The 22,979-nt window shown below is 33.9% G+C and overlaps 1 protein-coding gene across 3 annotated transcripts in view; it reads right to left on the bottom strand.

The window, feature by feature from the left end:
* KIAA0825 (KIAA0825 ortholog) overlaps positions 1–22,979 on the bottom strand; it is a 250,949-nt gene that overhangs the window by 136,974 nt on the left and 90,996 nt on the right. For all 3 annotated transcript variants that reach the window (XM_062599053.1, XM_062599054.1, XM_062599055.1), the window contains 3 exons: positions 21,062–21,238; positions 14,394–14,507; positions 7,712–7,851 (listed from right to left, as the gene is read on the bottom strand). In XM_062599053.1, coding sequence (XP_062455037.1) covers positions 7,712–7,851; positions 14,394–14,507; positions 21,062–21,238 — 431 coding nt within the window. The remainder of the gene's footprint in view (positions 1–7,711; positions 7,852–14,393; positions 14,508–21,061; positions 21,239–22,979) is intronic.

The following is a 22,979-nucleotide window of genomic DNA, read 5'->3' as shown; positions in this document are numbered from 1 at the left end:
GAACAAGTAGAACACTTTCCCGTTTAAATTTCTAGTTTTTTTAAAAAATGAAAGTTTTTAGAATACTGAATTAGATATAATTCTGCTTGAAATGTCATTATTTTCTGCCACTTTGGCTGCCCATACCTTTAGCAACCTGTGTAGGAGAAAAACAGTGCGCCCAAACTTCTAGACTGCTTATTTCTAGTGGTTCATCTGGCCTTCAAATCTATTGTCCAACGGTGTCTATGACTTGAAATAAAGCCTAATTTTCCTTTATGATAATTTTTCCTTTATGATAGTGTCACAGAGCATGGTTCAGTCATAATTTATTAATATCCTTACTAATAACTTTCCCCTTTCAAAAAACTTCAGATAAATGAAAAGATGTATGTATAAAAGCATTCTGGAGGGGATTGTACATATATTTTCTCATAGCTAGCATATGGACTATACAAATATTTTGCTTTTAAGTGAAGTTCTCTGGGAATCAAGAAGTGTAGTTATTACTAAAACACATTCTGAGGCTAAACAACAACAAATATGTGCTTTAATCACTTTTTTCCTGTTTCACCCTAGAGTAAATTTTGTCCTTATTGTAAAGATAAGCACCCTTCAAAGCTCAAGTTGATATGTAACACCTTTGACTTTTCTCTCTGATGAATCTGGCATGATAACGATAGTTTAAAAGTTTAGCTAGTTGATCAGTATAGTTGGTTAAATATTTTGAATTAGGAGTCTACAGATGTAATTCTTTACAGATGTAAAGAAAATATGTAGATTTTTCTTCCGTTAAATTTTTTTCTTTTAACATTTATTAGCTTACCTGTCATAACATTAAATATTCATCTTAGCATGAATTCCAATACAGACTACTTGTTAATCGTCACATAAGAACAGTATTTATGACAGGCATGATACTTATTGCCCACTGATGCTTCCCACTATGTATTTCTCTCATGTTTGTATAACAAAAGTTAATCTATGAAGCTAAAACTCTAAAAGGTAGCTCAAAGCATATGCTTCTTTTTCATTTTAGTAGTACTTCTATAAATACGGATATATAAGTATCTTAGGTAACTGGTAAAGAAAATTTGCTGATTGTTATTCCCATAGACCATAACATTCTGTATGCAGAAAGGATGTTGTAATAAATACATATTAAGTATCTTTATAAGAAAATCAGATACATTGAAAATTTTGCAATTATTCAAATGCTTTAACCGGTCATGATGAAACAATTTTCCTAGGTCAAAATAATGCAGGTAATCTCTTCAGATGGTACTATATATTAAAAATGCCTCTTTAAAGAGGCAGCATAATTTATCCATATTTCTTTTCTACTGATAGAAATATGTGCCAGTAACTTGCTGATATTATCACACTGATCCAGCTCTTATCTGCTACAAGATTAATCATGAAATGTATCTTATCAAACTTAGAGAATCTTCTATTATTGACTCTAGACTTCTTCCCTCCCCCCCTCCCCTGAGAATCCTTAAAACACAGGCAAGCTATAAACAGTTATGCTGTCTTTTTTGACCAAGAGAGGTAGTCAAAATTCAAATTTCAACGGGTTATTTCAGTTAAGAAAAGAAACTGATGATGGAACAAGTTATTTCTGTCAGGGGTACAACACTGCTTCAGCTTGTCATGCATCTTATTCTGATGCTCTGTATTCTGATACAGTTCAGTTATTTGCAAAAAAAAACTCAGAACTTCTGTTTTCTTGGTAGCTTAAATAACAGCAGCCAATGAGAATATAAAGAATGCAAAAAGGATGTATTTTCATTGTTTATAGGATCAAACCTCTTTCAATAAGAACTCCAAGCTGCTTGCTTCTTTGGGCTATGTTCTCAGTGCTTCTTCTGTCCTTGGCTTTTTCTCCTATTCCTTTTCTATTACAGTTCTGGTAGGCCATTTTACTTTTCTCCCATAGAGAAACACCTCTCCACTGCAATCAGTCTCCAGGCAGCCTTGACAGCTAGAATCTATTGTAACTTTGAAAATGTCTTCATTTTGGCAGAAAGTCTATTATTTTAGTTTTGTATTCCAAAATGGAATTTAAGATATATTACTTTGATCTTGAATGAACTGCAGATCTTAATCTCACCCATTTCAATGTAGTAAAATTCAAATCCCATATTTGCTGCCACCGAGGAATCCACTGAATCCTAAATTTGTGACAAATAAAAAACTCAATACAAGACAGAAGGAAATATGCAACAAACTTTAAGGTCATTTGACCTTAATTATTAACATTTTAGCAAACTAGTACTCTGTATACACACTGCTAATCCGAAACAATTTCACACTCATGCAACCTCCTTTAGAATGTTTTTCCTCCCTGAACAATTTCTTCTCAACCATCTGGGAAGAAGCTTCCATTAATGAATCCCTAAGTTAATTGCTTCTGTGAAATATGTCTACCTGGGTCAAATAGAAAAATCATCACTATCATAATCCCTCCAGCTTTGCTTTTAATGGGTAATACGCTGAAATCCTGGCATTCTGATAGCCAAAATTTGATAGGACAACACTGAATTGAGGCCTATGGCCACATTATGTTATTTGTATTACTCCTCTTATTGGGATCGATACTGAACAGGTCACCTTCTTAAAGCATATTCAGTTGACAGCTCTCCTGTATGAAGAGGTTCCTAACAGAACTGCCTAGATCTTTATTTTGAAAAAACGTCCATATGATCATATCTTATAACTTGTCAGAGACTATCTTCACATTTTATCAACAGAATTAAGTGATTTTTTTTGTGAAGGTTCATTTACAATCCAACCGGAAATGCCTATTTAATCTTCAAAAATTCCATTAAAACTGCTTACTCTTTTCTTTAGCTCATTACTGGAATAGGATATCTGATTAAGGTTCCTTTGCCATTGTTCTTCCAGCTAGAACTACAACATTTCAGTAAACCCTTCTACCATTTTACCACATATGTCACGGAAGTACAGTATCCACAAAACTTTTGGTCATACTGGTATTTAGCAGAGAAACTGCCTTCAAAATCATCTTCTACTCTTATGATGTTCGGCTATCATTATATAGTTTGATTTAATGAAGAAGCTAGGAAAAATTTCAGGTGTTCTAGATTCTATTCTCACAAGCGTATATTTAGCCTCATACTGGATGATCCAAAAACAGCTAGAGAAGAGTGCCATCTCTTCATGAGCAGGTAAATTCCTCCAGGAAATTAATTCTTTAATCTTCAAATGAGGACTGTGCTGCAGATGAACAGCCAAGCTTTGTCTCAACAAAAAATCTATACGGCCACATTTCCCCAAAACTGTCTGCCTGAACCAATAGGACTAGCACTTTTTTCAGCCGTGCAGCTGTCTCAGGATTCCTGAATCCAAGGAGCAAATACAAGGAAGCACAACAATAATTAGCTTCAAATACCTTAAATAAAAGTTTTAAGATTGCTTTACACATTTAACCCATGACAGAAGTTATTTATGAGACAATAATTTAATTAGAGAATGTACATGTTGTTCTGTAATAACTCACTACTGTCACTAAAAGTTCTGCCTGAGTCACAAGCAAGGCCAGCTCGTAAAGTTACCACCTTGTAGTCTTACATTACAAGTTACAGAAAATCAGTGCCATTTACCTTAAGATGCTATGGCAGGTAAAGAGCTGCTCACAAGAGGCACTGAACTGAGGTGGACAAAAAAAAATTTCCTTTCTTTCCACACAATATTACCAAGTTGTTTCTCTTGGCAGAAATTAGTTTGCAGAAGTGCAGTCTTAGAAAATTCTTCATATCTATTAGTGTCTAGGGAGTTGGCTGGTACTGTACTGCCTGCTTTTTCCTTCTTAATGGAAATTCCCTTCCCTGACTGTGTGTGTACTTTTAAAAACAACTCACTTTTCTTTGGGTTCAATTTCATATTGGCAGCCTTTAACTTATCACAGAACACTAGCAAATGTCAGTATCAGTTCCTGTTTCAAAGTTTTAGCAAAGACTAGGCTATCATCCAGGTGCAACTATACAGGCTATATGATAGCCTTTTCCTTTAGTCTCTCAGATATGCACTGTACAAGCCAAAAACATTCAGTTAAACTGCCAAAGGCTGTGCCCTGCTGTAAAAACAGTTTTCTTCCAGTATACTTCCACATGACAGTATTCGCTTTTAAAGAAGAATGTAGAAAACTAAGTTAAATGCAACAACTCGAGTCTCTTGTGTTCATTGTAATAAGTAAGAATTCTTTAAAGGGGCTTCATTTCATTTTCTATTATCCACAATGAATCTGGTGTTATCACCTCTTATTAAAGTAAAGTATGACTGAGGACTAAGGACTGATTGAAGGCCTTGGATGCACCTTGTTCATGATTTCTCAATGACTTTTTTTCTTTTTTTTTTTTTAATCTACTATTTGAAAACGGTGAGGTGGCTGCTGAGTGAATAGGTTCCCCTTGGTACTGATCCTGTGTTCAGTACCAAGTTCAGTACAGCTACTAGTTTTTGCTTTATTACATGAAGAATAGTTCCTGGGAAAAAAAAAAAGACTCTCAAATAAGCCATAGATTGCTCTGCTGGCATGTTGTGCATTTAGAGCAAGTCTGGCAGAAATTCTTTTTCACAATTCCTCTTTCTAAATCAACATCTGCTGGATTCAGTAACTCATATTATGCAAGGACACTTTTCTTTATTCCTCTATTAGTTGTTGCTTGTCAGAATAATGCATTTCTGTTTCATGTTCATGGGTGATAAAGTGCTTCTGGTAAGTGTCCCCCAAGAAAAATGCCAATCTGTTTATTTTGTCAGAAAGTTAACAAAATATTAACTATCTTCATTATTTCTCCCCAAAGAGACAAAACAAAGTTCTGCAGATCCTTCTCTGAAATGTGTCTTAGAAGTAAATTAATAAATGCTGGATGTATAGAAAACAGTTCAGGGCATTTATTACACTATAACTGTAATTCAATAAACTTAGGTTATCTAGACTTCTAGTTTAAGTTACAGAAGTCTGGTAAGTTTTCCAACTTTTTTAAAAAATAGTGTTTTTTTCCCCAGTTGCTTTACTTACTTGAGACAAATAAGTGGTTCAGTTTTGGTTCACCTATTTTATAACTTTTTATATGTTTGCTCTAATAACTTTATATTTGAGGAGGATTTTACTTTTTCTGCACATTTAATTCATCATATTGCACATAAATTGACAAAAGTCCAAATCTTGTCACCTCCCTTTGCAGACTTAGATAAAAACTTTGAGATGAGAGGTATGTCCAAAGTTTGTCCTTTAAGCTTTATGTCTTTTCTACTCCTAAATTGGAAAGACAGACTTAAGCATTTGTGATGTTTTATCCTGGCTAACTTTAATTTTATAATGTTATTTTTTTATGCCCATTCTCTTCAAACTACCACTATTTACTTCAATTACTTTCCTTACTTTTCCTACTATTAACAACTTAATCATTTCCTTATTTTTCTGACATACAGATTTAGTTTACAAACATTTTAAAAAAAATACCTTTTGTTTCATAAATATATGCTATAGAACTAGCCTTACTAGACTCATGGCAAGTTCATGATTAGTCTTCATCTTCACCATTACTATCTATTCCGTCAGTGCACTGCTATTAAAGATATTTCAAGTTCCATGGTATCCCTTAAAGGGCTTTTTTTGGTCTTAATTTCAAATGCAAATTCAGTTAAATTGGTACTAAATCTACTCTTAGATGATTCTTTTCTTTAGTTTTCCTTCACAACCATGAGAATAAAAAATAGATGCTTTTTAAAGGATAGCTTATATTTACAGACATGGAGTTTTAATAGCTTCATATATGATACACATATATGATAGGATAGGATTTACCTCTAACAAATCATGTGTATATGCAGTCCTCAAAATGCTCTTTCTACTGAGACAGCTTTGTCAATTCCAACAGCACTCCCTACTATGATGGAAAAAATTCCATGTTTCCAACATTCACCATGAGACCATATGAGAACCAGAGCGCAATAAAATTAACTGTGTTTGTGTGATACCAACTATAAGCATCCCAAAGTTTTGCCACAATACAAATAATCACAATCACTAACTTAAAAAATCTGCACATAAGCATCCTTTTAAAAAGAATTTAGGCCTGCTGGCATTATTTTGAAAGGAAGAAAAGAACTGCTTGTAAAATAATAATAAAAAAAAATGTAAAAAGGCTTTTCATGTTTAAAAAACGCTTATCATCTAGTTAAATACTAAGCCAGTTTTGTTATCAGTAGGGAAAATCACTCAAAACCTACAGTGAACTTATGTTTTTACACAGGATTTTACACATTACAAAAATTTTACTGTTGACAAATACAGGATTCTGAATTACTGGAACTGTTTTATCCTGATGAACAAAAGAACCCCAAACTGTCATTGCTACTACTAAGTATAGCTTATTAGAGCAACTTTTCTTGTACTACCCCAAAAGAGTAATTATCAAAAATATTTTAGCTTATTTAGCGCAAGTAAAGTTGCATATAGGCAATGGTGTTTGATAAATGTATTTTATTGATCCATATACTTTTTATAAAAAGTTTTATTTTCTACCAAATTACGTAAAGAATACAATTATTTTACCATTAGCTAATTAATATCAAAAATAATCTAAAAGACAAATCATTGGAAGTTTCAACTTTACATAAAGTTTTTTCATATCAATATTTAGCTACATTAATACCATCTCTGTAAAGAGCATAATTTCTAACTCAAAGTAGCATGCATCTCCCTGAAGCTTGAGAGGTTGACCAGTCAATAGATTAATACATTCCATCACTTCATTCTTGTGATAATTTAAGCAGCCAGTAAAATTCAATACTGGATAACACAAGGGTAAGAACATGATCCTGATCAAACATTTGTCAGTCTTTGCAAAAGATGACAAGTCTTTGAATAAGTGAATGAATGCAGTGCAGCTCTCAATAAGATGCATGACAGAAGCTGAAGCAATGTTGTACCCCGGCAAATGTTAGGCCACTTTAAAATGTCAGAATTAAATTATTTAATACTACGTGGACCTAATAGTTTGTTCGGATAGTGAGGATTCCTTTCCTAAGACAGACAGAAACAGAGATTCCCATTCAATATTGCTAAAAATTATGTCAAACGGGTGATTACACCATTAATTTTTCAACAATCCAGTCACTTCACTTGAAAGTTATTAAAAGGAAAGATGCGACAATAAAGTTTGTTGTTTCAAACACAAGGTGAGCAGAATAAAATGAGAACGTTGCAGAATCATTCTTTTATTTGTTCTTCTTTCATAATGACATTAATCTTAGGAGTATTAATGTGAGGAAGTACATAAATGTACTTGATCTCCAGCAACAAACATGTAAATAACTTAAGGAAAATCTCTCTGAAACTTTTCAGCGTTCAAACAATTTTGAAATTGATCTATTAGATTTTTAGTGTGAATTAATATTCTATTTTCAAGATGTTGTAGTATCAAAGCTCTGTTAAGTTCAAATTCATTTAGACTGTTTTGCATTATGGGAGCAGACTATTAAATAGTTGTCTGTTTTACAGACTGATGGCCAAATTTTCTCATTAAAAAGTGATAGATTTTTCTTTCCTTTTTCCTATTCAAGAACTGTTCCACTGCTAACTGAATGGTTACTGATACCTAATAATTGCTGACAGACTTCTCTCAATATTTAAGTAGTTAAAAAAGAATTTATGTTTCTCACTGATATCCTTACAAGAATAAACAGTATAAATACTTACTTGAACTCCTCAGTAAAATTTTCAGTAGGAGACAATCGTGACATAGCAATGTTTCCAAAAGCAAGTTCAAATTGCAGTATGGTTGGGATAAGAGCAGTTTCAGCTGGCCCTGAGCTGCCATTTCTCTGACTGATGTAGTCCTTTCAAAACATAAGATAAAGAGCAAATAATGTAGTTAATTTATCTATGAAATTAATATCCTTAAAGTGCAGATGTAATGTTAACTCCTTTAAATGTCAATTCCTCACAGATTACTCTGAAAATGCTTTGATGCTTGCTTACTTTAAGGCAGCTCCGGGAAGGAATTACATTTAATCTCAACTAGCTAAAAGCAAATTAACATTTGGTAGTCTGCCAAAGTTATAACTGATGCAAAGTAACCTCGCATCTTATTCGCCATGTTATTCTGAGGCAAAAAGGGGTTTCTGTGCCTGAATAAATTTGAGGATACTATTTTTTAGTTCTCTGTTAATTATTTAGTAAGAGTTTTGGAATGTCCTGGATGAAGTATATGAAGCTGATAACTGAATAGGGAGAATTCTCAGAGAGGCTGCAAGAAGTGCATAAGGTTGAACAATTCTCACATGTCCTGAAAAATCCACCTGAAATACTAGATTCACTGGGACACTGCTTTGCCTGCAGAGAGACATGAGAAAGCATGGTATGAACTCATTGGTTTCTAAGGAAATAGTTTGTTCTTTGGTATCTGCTTCTGTTTTGCAAAATGTTAGGTTTCCAAACACAAATGTTCCAGGGCTTCCTCTGAGCTCAGCCAATTATCCAACACCAGCAGCAGGACTCAAACTGGAATAATCAAAATGATAATGATTTTTTATTTCAATTTTACAAAATATTTTGTGAGCTCAGTAAAAAGCCTCTTTAGGATTGAAGTTCCCATCCCTGCCCCTCTTTGCTGCTCTTCTGCCCCTGAGGAAACAGCACATCTGAAAAGCTCCACATCTGACCCAGCTGCTCCTCTCATTGCATATTTGCTTTCCCATATGCCTCTACCCATTTCTTTAACAACCCTTGGGACCAAAAAGGGTGTAGAGTTCCCTCTTTGCAGGGAACTGCATGGGGTAATTCTGCTGCTGAAGGCAAAGTGGAGACTGTGAGCTCTCCTGTCCCCCCCCACAGTACCCTGCTCCTACCGCATGCCCCTCTGCAGTCCTTACTGCTTTTGTGCTTGTTGAGCAGATGATCTGCAAGCTGCAGTGATGTTAATGTATGTTTTTCCCAGCCCACTAACACAGAGGGGAATCAGTCCCGTATCAAAGTAGTGTGTGTGTGTGGGGGGAAAATCTTCCTCATCCTCACTGTCTAATCAAATGGACTTCAAAAACCAGGTCTTTAGACTCTGTCTGCAAGGATCCAGCAAGGAGAGATGGAGAAATTTCCCCCTATGATAGGGAATGATTTTTCCACTACAATTTTCCCCAAGGCCAAATGACGACAAGTTATCTTTCACTCACATTATTAACACTTCCATATTGCATCTTTGAGAGGGAGCAGGGAAGAATTAAAGAAATACCCCCGCTTAAATGGCGTTGCATTGCTCTTCCTTCCGTTGCCACTCAGGAGAAAAAAATTCTGGCATTGCTTTGGGAATAAAATAAAGGACCAGAATATCTCTTGCAATTTGACTTTCATTCTGCAGGTATTACTTCTGGGAAATATTCAGTATTTTTTCTGTAGAATAGAGGAAATTTTAAGCCTTTTCTAAAGGTCCCTACATTTGAGTTTGCCTGCTGGAATGGAAAAATGGCACCATAGCCAAGTAACTCCTTAATCAATAAAAGAATCAATGAAAAATGATTTTTAGCTTGTCTTGAAAAGCAGACTTCTTTATACAAAAGTTTACAAATAGCAATTTATAAAGTCAAATCTCTGACTGAAACTGAAAGTTATTTGTGTTTGAATATACAAACATCATTTTTCCCCTCAAGTGTCAACTACTGATTTTGTTATAGAAGGTTATAGCAGTGATGCTCTAAGTTAATGATGTGTTCTAAAGCTTGCTAAAGTGATACATGAAAACATACTTTCCCCCCAAAATTAAACGTTTTGCTGATGTGAAATTTTGCAAAGGAATGTTTTTATGGATGTTGTATTTATTACTTTATTTTTCTTGCAACATTTTCTGTAAGGGTGTTTCAAAATTGGGTTGTGGATAAAATTTTTCCTTGAATGCCTAATTCTTCATTACCAGCTGACACATAAAGTAATTTTATATAAGATTTTGAGGGTTCTTAAATTTCACTTGATATTTAGCCATTATATTTATTCATTTGGCTACAAGTTTATGCAACAATAGTTGCTAACATTGAAAGTTTATGCACTGCATATGTAAACTTTATGCACATAAATTTTACATGCATCAGTATAAAAACTACATATGCACTGGCGCATAAACTATACAGGCATAAAGTTTATCTGCCAGTGCGCACACAACACCTCAGTATCAGTTAAAGCCTCCTTCATCAGGAGATACATTTTCCTGTCAGACTAGAGAAGGATTTATATGCATCTGCACATAAACTTTATGTGCCATTTACATGCAGCCATTGGAACAGAACTAAAATGGGTTCATGTGGTTATTCTAACGGAAGGAAACTTCTCTGTTAAGTTGCACATTTCTAGGACTATTTGACTGTGGCAAGCGTGCCACAACCTGCCTCTGCTCGTACGTACGCAGGAAAAAGCAGAAGCAAAAACGAGAACAAAAACCCACCACACACAACCGAGAATCAGCTGCACAAACCCTTGCTATTCCATTAAGGTTACTATATACGTAGTATGCCTAATATAAACCTACAGTACCTGGAAATGAAACCGCCACCTGACACACTCCTCTAGTTTAGCCCTTCACGTGCACGTTTCTGTTGCCAAAAAATGGTACGCCACAGGTCCTGTAGGGCAACCTTGAGGCAACCAAAGAACACCGAGCTTCCACAACTTCCTTTCCCACCTTTATATCACTGTCTTATGCCAAAATTTCACAATTAAGACCATAACTGGTCTGTTAGTAAAGGAGGAGTTTACACACCTTGACATTTGACATTGTAATAGTGAGGTAAACACCTATGAGTGGATAAGCAACGTAAGTGCCAGGAAAACTCATGCATCTTTTTTGGTAATTCCTGATAGTGTAGTATGTCTCAATAATGAGATTTTCAGGTATGAGCACATACTAGATTCTAAAAATATTTATGAAAAATACATACACATATACATTTAAATCTTGACAGAACTTGCAGTCAAAATAACATTTACATATTTAAAATCTTTAGTGCAATCAAACTTCAAATATTAATGCTTTATATTCTTAATAGATTTTATTTTATAGTCTACATGTTCAAGATAATATGCTCATATCTACAGTCTATTTGTTCAATATCTATAAACTCCAGTGTTTGTCAGGACTTAATTGTGAGCAATTGAATTTTAAATTCAAAATGGTACCAAGTACTGATATCAATAGATTTAGTGATCTGGAAGAGACGAAACTCAACATTTGTCTTTAACATTTGTAAATTCAACATTTCACTAATTAGGTAAATTACGTGAGCCAGTTCCATTGTGTTTATCTTCTTGCTTGAATTCTACATGTTCCTATGTCTAATAAGGTCATTCACTGCCTTCAAAATATAAGAGGGACAAACTTGGTCAATCAGATTTATGAAGGATAATATCTGAAATGCCTTTAGAAATAAATGCCATTTTTAGAATATTTGAGTCGAAATAAAACTCATCTGTCATTGACCAGATGGGAACTTATCATGTTGTAATATACACCAGTTCTTGGCTCTTTAAGCCTCTTGCAAATTGAAATGTACAATGGTGTGACTCACTCAGAGGAAAAATAAAATATAGCAGATATTCCCTACAGCCATGAAGCTAGCACCAATAAATGCACTGAGAAGTTTTGTAACGTGCATATGGAGAGGCATATGTTCTCTCATCCTTGTAGCTCAGTACTAGTGAAAATAAGACTAGCCTCATATAAAGTGACAAAAGGTGAAGTACATATAAATATCACACATATAAATGTTCAGTTTTGTACAGCAGGAGAAAAAAAGCAGAACTCTGATTTCCAAAAAGTATCATTATAAGCCCCAAATAAAGCAAAGAATGAATCAAAGTAACCATTAAACAAATATTAACATATATTATACTCACTAATAAATTATTTAGTCAGCAACTATTTACCTGTATCCAAGATAAAAAATAAAATCACAAATCCAACATTTTATAAGGCAAATAAAAATTAACTCTCATTCATTTTAAATACCAGTGGCAGAGATGTTTAAGTCAAATGATAAAACAGACTGTAGTCTTATCCAGGCACCAGAAATAATGTAGTAGAACAGGTTACAAAATAAATTTGTAACCAAAATCACTTCAGAGACTAGCAAAAGTTTCTCTTGAAATATCAAGGAAAATTTACAAGCTTAAACAGAGCTTGTAAAATTACAAAATTACACTTACACTGGGCTATGGTCTTCAGAATTAAATTAGAAATTAGTTACCCTCAGCTAGGACCTTTACAATGGCACGGGCTTCCAACTTTGTTATGGACAGTGAATACAATCATATTTTTGTGAAGTTAGAAAGTAAAAGCATAAGATGATCTAGAAAGAAGTAGGATCCTCCGATGAAATAATTTTCTGCAATGCCTAAAAAATAACCTTTCTTTCTAATATTCTAAATGCAATACTTGAAATAAAGAAAAGCTTCCATAACACAAATGGAATGTGAAATATTGAGAACAAAATTGTGACACCTCAGAATATGTGCCAAGTTACATTACTACTTTAATAAACAGGTTTTCACTGATTTTTCTGAGCAGCTAAATGTTACGTTGTTAAAAGAGGATATTAAATATTTAATTAATGTAATTCACTCATTATCACCAGGACAATACAGATGGCTTTATATATATATATATATATATATATATGTAATATGCATATATATATGGAATGTCATTGCACAGGCAAACTAGCTGTATTACCTCTGGGATGTGCTTTTTTGCCCCCATGTTTCTCCCATATAAATCTGATAATTAAGTCACCACTTTGGTGGTCAGGAAGATGTATATTTTCTCATCTTCCTTCCATCCAGGGAAAATATGTCAGTCCTAAACAGTACTAGAATAGCTTGTGGTATTTATTCAAGACAAAACTGTCTAAATAGCATCCATAAAATCTTAATTCCACCTCAGAAAAGAGTATTCAGCCAGTGACTGAACTGGTACCAGCGTTTCCTTCACATACTTCTATGTAGAGACTACTTGTCAGGAAAGTTATCTTCCAAAAGTCATAATTCACAGCCTAATTTAAGTTTTGAGTATTGCCCTTGAATGAGGGGATCAAAAAGCTCAGAACTCTTATCTTCCCTACAGTGAGTCCTTAATGAAGCATAAATTTCCTAAGAGATAGATTAGAGCCCTTTCTAAGTGACTGTGCAGTCCTTCCCTCTCTGCCCTTCCTCGCTCCTGCCCTTCCTCTCCACCCATGCCCACCTTTTAAAACCACTGACAAATTTCATTGAAGTTTGATTGAGAGGTGAAGATACCACAAACACAGGATTCTCTAAGCTTTAGAAAAATTTAAATTACTATCTCTAGCAGGGAACAGGATGTTGTCTCAATTCAAGAGTTATTCACTCTGGCAATTCAGTTAGTCAATCAGCACAGAAAAAAACGATTCGGTCACAGTATCTACTGCCTCTTGCTCAGGGGCTATCAGTGGCACTAGGGGAGGAGATAACAGTGTTGCTGACAAGAAGCTGAGGTGAGGGCTGTGAAAAGGCAACAGGATGTTTTGTGTAGTAAGGGGTAAAATCATAAGGCAATATATTATTGTGACAGGGATGATGAATGTAAGAGGTCACAAATCCATAGCACATTGGTCTTCAGTTAGGTCACACTCGTATGATAATGTATTTCTCTTAAATATACAAATACTTTTTCAGAAAACACAAAAACAAAACTCACAAACCCAGCTTTTCATGAAAACAAAAAGTGAAAATCTCTCAGGAAATAACTTTTGGAGAAGAGGAGGAGGTGAAAGGGTTAGGAGAGGATCGACACTGGTGTGGGAGTGCTTCAGGTTCAAAATTAGAAAGGGAATGACAGCACAGCTGGTAGCATATGTCTCATATGTAACTTGTCATTATATACAGTGACACAGAAAGAGAAATTAAGCTTTTGCCTCTAATCATGCAGTAATCTCTGAAAAAGCCAGCTATGATCAAGATGCGTATTTTCAATGAGTTATTTATACATCAAACTTTTTTTTTGGATCAGCAATCATAAAGACTTGCATTCTTTTTCTCCCCTTTAATTATAATTCTTTGAAAGTTGCACCTGTGCTGAACTACATTATTGTTAAGAGCTATGTATTTAATTAAAGCAAAAAACCTTGAAGATAATTCAAATATCAAACAATGAATATACTGGCAAAAAATACATAGTGCACTGCTTTCAACATGACCTTTCTTATAGATGCTCAAAGTGTAACAATTAAGTTCACTGCAGATTCATCTAAAGATTCTATGTTGTTTCATCAGAATATTAATTAGACATTTATTCAGACACACTGTTTTCAAAGTGTCATAACAGTATTTGATCAATATTGATTATCAGGTCCTTCTCTTACAATCCACTTTAAATACTCACTTAAATAAGGAAGAACAGGATGGTGGTATGCAAGATAACCAATGTAATGGATGATTAAAGATTTCTTTCAAAAAGTCATGAGAAAGACATTCACCAGAATTGTTCATAAATGTCCTGGGAAAAAAAACAAAAAAAAAACAAAAAAAAAAACCAACTCTGAATTAAATAAAAGACTGAAAATGCCTTAAGATCACTAGTATTAAATGTATGTACACATAATTGCAAAGGTATTACCAAATGTATTAAAAATATAATTTCATATCTTACTTTCACTTTTTTGCAGCTTAGTTTCTAGCACTGTCAATGGACAGTTAAAGCAGTTTTCTTCACCTATTTGCTCTTATATAGCAAGTTTTCAAACTATGACCAACAATGCATTGAATAAGCAAGTAACTCTTCAAACACTCATTTCTATTGTCTTTTTCTTTGTACATAATCCAGCCATCATATTATCATTACTTTGACCATAAAGAAAAGTAAAATATCTTTTAAAATGGTAACGGTTTGTCTTTAGGAAAAGGCATGCAGAGACACATACACTTTAGATTAAACTGGAAAAAAAAAATCTGAACTAGATTTTCCTCTTTTACTGGCTTGTGAGGGACAGAATACCAGTTGAAATGTCTGCAGTTGTCAAATATAAGGATTGGTGAAGAATCAGATAAGCTAGTTTAAAGCCACTTCTCCAGTACCTCTCTTTTCTGAAGGATGCAAGAGGCAAAAATCAGGTCCAAACAAATAATAATTAAAAATAATTACTGTTTCAATTAATTATAATATATTCATATATACAACTTAAGAAATTATTATAATTTAATCAATCTAATTGTTGTTTAACAATAAAGAATAATAAATGTATTAATATTTGTCATAATGCTATAGCAATCATAAGGATGTAATAACGTGATAAAAATGGATGTCCCCTAGCCTCTCTTCTTTTCACTCTGATTTACACCAAGTACAATTCCAGCAGAAGGATATGGTCCCTATGTCCATTCTCAATTAACTATAATGAATTAGGATTGCTTCTGAAGGTTATTTAAGTTATTTTGCTGTGAATTTTTCATCCTAACAACTTCACTCCCCTTAATATTTGTTTCTTTATGCACCACAGTTGTGACGTTCTAAGCTATATAAAGGTAAATAACTAATCCCATTTTCATAGAACCCATTAATAGCATATGTGCTTCCTTTCCGGAGTGACTCATTAAAGCCCAATTGGGACTAAATATTCTTTATATTACAGTAAGAAGAATAGAAGGACATTCGAAAATACCTCAGGAAGAGATATGCAAGTTTTCCCAAGACAGCAGAATCTTTATGTGACATAAAAAAGCCACCCCTATGATATGGGAACAGTGACAGTAGATCGATACACTTAGGACATAGACACAGCCTTCAAGATTTTCTCACCTAAAATGGAAAATCTCCTCTTTCTTTACAGAATACATTATCTCAATGGCATTTAAGCATTTATGTTTCATCATTTAATTAAAATTACCTTTTAGCTATTTTTCCCAATTATATATACACAATTTACAAGTACAGCTACATTTCTATAAGGTCAATTTGCCTATAAGACCACAAAAGAAAAAAAATAACACCCTCTTGAACAAAAAAGAGCAGCATATAAACTTCAATTTGAACTTCTCAAAAGATAGGATTAATTTCCAAATGAATCACTCTATTAATCAAATAAAATTAGTAGGAAAAGAATTTTCTACTATTTAACTTAACATGATCCTAAGTAAGCAATTTTTGAGCAGAAAAGTTAACACAGTGAATTTTGTGCTCTTTCTGAATCTATGAAAATATATATATTAAAAATAAAGGTGAGATTATGTAGATTATATAGACAAAAAGGAGTATTTAAACTGGAAATTTTATTTTAAAGACAGTTATTTCAACAGGTTGAGAAGATTCAAGAAGAAATCATATGGCGTCTCATTCTCTGAAATATTTTCTTAATAAAGCATCAACTTCCCTGCAAGAATATACACTAGTAAGAGAGCAGAATTGTTTACATTTATGAAATTATACATCCTAAATGGAAAGATGATAGAGTTGGGTAGTAATCTGATAATAAAAGACCATATCTTGTCTACCAATAGTGTATGAACTGGTTTAGAGATTTCTGGGCTAGAATGCTTTCTTAGCAGTCTCTTAATGACAAGGACAAGGCAGACTCTTGGATTCTGAGACTCGGACCAACATCTCAATGCAAATTTAGAAACTGACATGTAGATAATGTGATAGCTTTAAGAGAGCTTGTTTAAATATAAGAACAACTGAAAATATTACAAAAATAAAGCATCTAATGATAAACAAAGTCTTTGCTGCCAGCAGTTCTTAGTGTCCTCTGCTGGTTATTTAATTCTTGTCAGGAAATAAAAAAAATAAATAAATAAATAAATAAAACCTCTGTGCCAGACAGTTTAATTCAACTAGTGTTCTGACAGAAGTATAATAATAGCTAGTAGAAAATTTGTTTTGACTACAGGATATGTTAAAGCAGCTGCCTATAGTCTCAAAGCAGCGGATAGCATCTGTGAAAGTATTTAATACCACAGCAAGATTCCAGGTTACAGTAGTTTTACTCTTCTGTAGAGTATGACAAGGTGAGAATTGATCTTGTAAGCTTCAGTGCAGGTGTGAAATAATGAGATGCCAACAACAGGCATCCTAATGGTATTTCCCTGTAGAGTTTGGAGGATTTAGCTCTATGTAGGGAATTAACGTGACTAATAAGCAACTCTTACATATCAAAATTAAAGGAAATATTTTGAACTGTTAAAATCAAATGACAGCTATTTTTACCCAAAGTGGACAATCAGAACAGACAACTGGAATCTCTGAATTCTTTTCTCAGTATTTGTCATTGACGTAATCTGTTGGCTTTGAGAAAGTAAGATACTCCAATTCATAACACAAAATCGTATAAAGTAAGGCAGTTGCATCTTTTTATGAGCTTCACTAACAGAAAGACTGGCATGTCCCACTTAGCACAAAAGACTAATCTAAAGTCTTAAACAAGGCTATTGCACTGCATATTGCCAGCCTGCTTGTACTTAATTACATTCTGCAAGAAAAATAACGTACAGTGTTTGATTCATCTACAAAAACCATAAGCAGCATTGGAGCTGTTAGATCCACTACAGAAAACCCTGACACATGAACCAACTTACTACCTTACATGTTGTCAGTAAGACTGTATGATGACCAGAAACTCTTAAGAAAGCCTTCTTTTTTTCAGAGATTTGGGCCAACAGCAAAAACAGAGTGATGCTTGGTAGTTTTGGGGAGCACACTCTGGAGACCATCGTTGTTCAACAGCTTTGGACAAATGCAGACAGGCAGAATGCATATTTAGTATATTTGCAGATGATATTAAACTGGGGGAAGAGGGGAGTCTAGTTAACACATTAGTCCTTTAAACAAAAGATGATTGGACCAACAAAAAACTCATGAGGTTCACTGAAATGAAATACAAAATTTTGCTCCAGCATCAGAATAGCAGCAGCCTAGGCTGGGAACTGACTGAGTACCAGTCCTGCAGAAAAGAACCTGGGTCTTACAGTGGACCCCATGCAGAATATGGGGCAACAGCATATTCCTATTACAAATACAAATCACATACTGGGATGCATTAGGAGCTAAATGACAAGCAAACCAAAGATAGTAATTCTCCTCACCTGCTTTGCACTGGTTAAGCCTTGCCTTGAATACTTGAATATAGACAGTTCTAGAGTTGTCAATAAACTGAAAAGGGTTCAGCAGAGAGGTATCACCATGGCTTGAAACCTGTACCACATGATCTGTGACAAGAGGTTGATAGATCCTAGAGTCATCTAATGGCAGTCTATAGCTCTTTAAAGGGTAATTACAAGGACAAGAGAGCCAAACTTTTCCCAGTTGTGGCAGATGTGATATAGCAAGAGGCAACAGCCACAGATAGCAGCTTCAAAGGTTCAAACTGGATATTGGGAAAAAACTTTTGCAAGAGTCAGCTATACTAAATCATGGCTGACAATCTACTATTGGTGATTGTCCTGCTCTGAGCAGGGACTAGATGATATCCAGTAGCTCTTTCCAACCAAGATTTCTCTTATGCTAAAGTTATGTCAGGCAGGCCACGGAAGGAGTGAGGAAGATGAGGCATAAAAAAAAAAAAAAAAAAAAAAAAAACAACAAGCATTAAAAAATGATAACTAGAATTGAAAGGCAAATTTAAGAGCAGATGTAAGTATAACTGTCATAAGAAAAGAAAACTAAGTGATAATAGAAAGGACAAGGTTTGGTCACAACAGTAGGAAGGAGGAGAAAGTTTATCTCAAATCAGTTTATTCGAAGATAAGTATATTATTAATTTTTCAGAACCCTTACTATTTTATTGCATTTGAGGAATATAATAAAGAGTTTTAAATAACTAATTCCATAGAAGTAACAGTTAATACAGCAACTCTAGTAAGTTGGAAACAAGCCAATACTAGTATTAGAAAACTCCTGGAAAACAATGTTCTATCATCAGAGCTTTTATGATTACACAAAACTTTCTTGAGCAGTCTAAAGATTAATTTAAATCTAGCCCCTTCAGGGAAAGATAGTGCAATAAATTTAATAGAAAAATCTTTACTTCATTTACAGTTTATTTTACCAAAGTTTTTGAAGACATAGAGCTGATCTAACAGATGGAAATTTTGATTATACAACTGTGATTATAAACAAGAACTGCTGAAGGATTAATATTTCTTAAAAATCACGCATAACCTCTAATTTTGTTATTGATAGACTAGACTCTTCATGTGATGAACTATACACATCTCTCAGTAACTAATGAACCTAGGAATTCAACATAAAATTCAGCATATGAAAGTGTTACCAATTGGATGTAGTCATTCAAGAAACTACTTTGACAAACACTTCTTTTCTTTGTAATTTGGACTATAATTAGCAGGTTAGGTTATGTGACAAATATTGCTGTAATGAAATACACAATATAGAAGAATTGTTTTGATCTGGAGTCTCAGGGGGCTTTGGAAACAAAAGTGCTGAATACACAGTTCATAAAAAGTGTCTCCTAACTTACACAGAAACATGCATAATCTCTAACAATGCTTTTCAGTATTAATATTACTTCTGTAAATATATGACAAAATATGACATTTTTTATTTTCACCTTCACCAAAACCTGGCAGCTTTGTTTGTGATTTGTGAAGGGCTCTGTAGTAAATTACATGAGCTGTTTCATCCTGTGCATGCTAAATTTTTTATTTCTATATCAAATTACTATACCAAAATTCATATACCTAAATATGAAATACATATGACCAAGTAGTTAATTTGTAACATTTTATATAAAATCAAAAAAAAAAATACGTTGTCTCACTCTTCACTGGCACTTTGGGCTGGAACTCACTGAATTTTCAAGTTAGAGCACATATTTTTATCACTCTAGGTATATGAAAATCTGTAAACAACATGGATTAGTGGAGAAGGTAGAATGGCTAAGAGGAACAGATCATGCTACATATGAATTTTAGGCTATCATTCCATGGGTTTTCATAAGTGAAAGGTGACATGATAAAACTGAATAGCAAAAGCTGTTACAGATATCATAACATGGTGGTATCACACTGCTGCCTCCATTACTTTTGCTACAGCAGGGCTACCTAATCTATTCATGAGTCACCTCCTTAATTATTATGGTTTTCAACCTTGTATTGAGCTTGAGTCACACAAGACAAGGCATCCAGTTAAAATCCACTTTAATATGTTCTTCAGAACCTTTTAACATTAAAACAAGCCTATATATAATAAAAATATTCTAGTTAAAGAAGCTTAAATACAAGAGGACTCCATCCTCCTTTTTGTACAAGTAAGGTTATTTAATATATTTTTATTTAGAATAATCAAATAAAGGCCCGACTAACTAGATTTGGCTTTTTGATTTTTTTTTTAATTTATGATCTTGATCTGTATTGTCTCTTACAGAAAAAACTTAGAGCTAAATATTTAGCACCAAGACAATGGCAAGAGTCACACTTCAGCGCAAGTAACATTCCTTTTTCGCATGCAGTTGTGACTTCTGAAGACATACCTTTATAAAATTGGGTATTCTATACTCTTCTACTCTAAAAATGTTTAAGATTTACTGAGGCAGATCAGTTTCCTATCAGACATGTAACCTGATAATCACTTCAGTAAGTTATCTTTTAAATTCCAGTATTTTAAAGTTATGGGACATCAGCAGAGCATTCTAAACTACTTTAAAGCTGCTGGTTGATAAATCTGTAGTAGTAAGTCCTAGAACACTTTATGGAAGGTTTTGATACCATAGTATGTAAACATTTTTTACATCAGATAAGAACATATACCTAATAAAATGTGTTCTAAGCAAACAAGCAAGTTGTCTAAGCAAGTTGTAAGCCTGGGGCAGTAATTATTAATGAAACTCTACTGTTATTGTTACAGAGGAAATCCCCTAACTGGGCTTCAGGTAAGATTATGAAGATAAGCTCAAGACCCAAATCAAGAAAAACTAAAAAGTTATAAAAATGCATCCACATCATGCACTGCATTTGTATTTCAAAACAGTTATTCCTCTTGCAGACCTACTCCTGCAAGCTCAAAACAAATTTTATCCCAAACAAAGTTCGATTCATACTCACTCATACAAATTCTTCAGTGGTGAAGTTAAAATAGCTAGCACAGAGAGCAGGGTATTGCAATGGCTATGTATTTTATAGATCATGAGATCTTTAGATGGATTCAGAAATTCCTGTACTGAACTGCAAACTGACCAGAGCATATTTTCAGTGGACATCAGAATTGCTGCAATATCAAATCTGCAGGAAATAAAGAGTGAAAATTATATTACTTATGACATTAGGATAGTGGTAAATTTTAGTTAATTAGAACTTTATTCTGACAACATTAAATACATAGCTCATAATATGGACTTTGAATTTCATCTTCCATGAGTGGGTACTGCATGAATTCTGAACCCATTATAAAGAGAAAGTGCAGCTCCCCCACAGTGCTGAAACTAGTCAGCAGAAGACTTATTAAATATGGTAATTCCTCTTCAAAAGCACAATGCCACTAGACAGTAACAACCTTCCAAACTGCAACTAAACCAAACTAAATTTAGTTTTCTTTATGATAAAACATAATTACAGTGTACATACTACTTTCAGGTCCTACTGTAGGAAAAAAGTAATGACAAGTGAACTAATTCTTCAGTCTGCAAAATTTTACGGGTATTCAAGTAACTGCTAAGGAAGATAACATGATCAGAGGATATGATTACTGGGTCAGTAGTCAGATAACCTCTTGATATTGGCTCATGGGCCATTGGCCTGAACAGTATCAAATCAACAAACAACAACAGAATCTCACAAGAGTATGCTGACATACACACAAGAGGTAGGAGACAGAGCTAACAAAATATCTAGTTTAAGAGATACAACAGGCACGAATTTGGACTTAAAAAAAAAAAAAGCACCTAAGTGCCTAGCTTTCAAAGAGCCTATGTCACCATCTGCATTTTTAAGGAGCTTATTTTGGAAAACCTAGCTAAATGCATACAGAGAGACTTTTAATCCAATAATAACCATCTCTAACAGTTCAAGAACCAGAGAGAAAGGAAACCTTAGAGAAAAGAAATATTAAAAGTACAGTATTATAAAAAGTAACCCTTTGTGATGAAAATATTGAATAATAATTTCAAAATGTTTTTTCATTCTTTGAGCTGTGCATGACTAGATAACTCAGCTCACTTAGTAACAAATTCAACAATTACTATATCAAACAACAACAACAAGAAATTATCTACAAGAAGATAGTAAAAATATTCTTTCTTGTTCAATATTTTGAAGCAGAATCATACAGCATTGACCAATGCTACATTTAAGAAATATTGTATCTGTGCATATTCTTCATATTTTAGAGGAATTTTCAGAAAATTTCCAAGAAAGAATCTTTCATGTCAGTAAAAAGTAACTATAGCATTCTGTAATCAGATAGGATTTAGTACATCAGCATGCAGAAACACTGCTCAGGAAACAATCTTATTTGTACCTAAAGGTATAGAAGGACCTAAACACTGAGAATTAGGGTAGGATTAAAGAATATAAACAGGTACTTTGACACCAAGAAGAAAACTCTGGGTTTTATTCTCACCTATTCCAAGACTGTGAACTTGGACAAATTACTTAACCCCTCTATATCATTGTCTTCCTCTCTGATATAAAACTCATGAAGGCACCATGCAACTCTTAGCTCATTAATCATATAGTACTTCTCTTCTGGATATATTCAATCTCCTATAGAGGACAGGCTCTCAAGTTTCTCACTCCCATAGCCACCACGGACTATGCTACTTTCAAAGTCTAAGACAAGGATCATACTCATTTACTAAATAATTATATTAAACAAACAGGATGCATGCATGAATTTCTTCAGTCATACAAGATGCTGCATAGAAAGAGAAAGGACAGAGGACAAGCTTTCACCTGGAGACATCTGCTTTAATATTTCTTAAGAGGGGCTCCTTCCCTGGCAAATATAGGAAGGCCAACACAGGGA

The sequence above is a fragment of the Rhea pennata genome, chromosome Z (assembly GCF_028389875.1).
Source record: "Rhea pennata isolate bPtePen1 chromosome Z, bPtePen1.pri, whole genome shotgun sequence".
Taxonomy (NCBI): Eukaryota; Metazoa; Chordata; class Aves; order Rheiformes; family Rheidae; genus Rhea; species Rhea pennata.
Note: the sequence above shows the minus strand (reverse complement) of the source record. Positions and strands in the feature narration are given on the sequence as shown.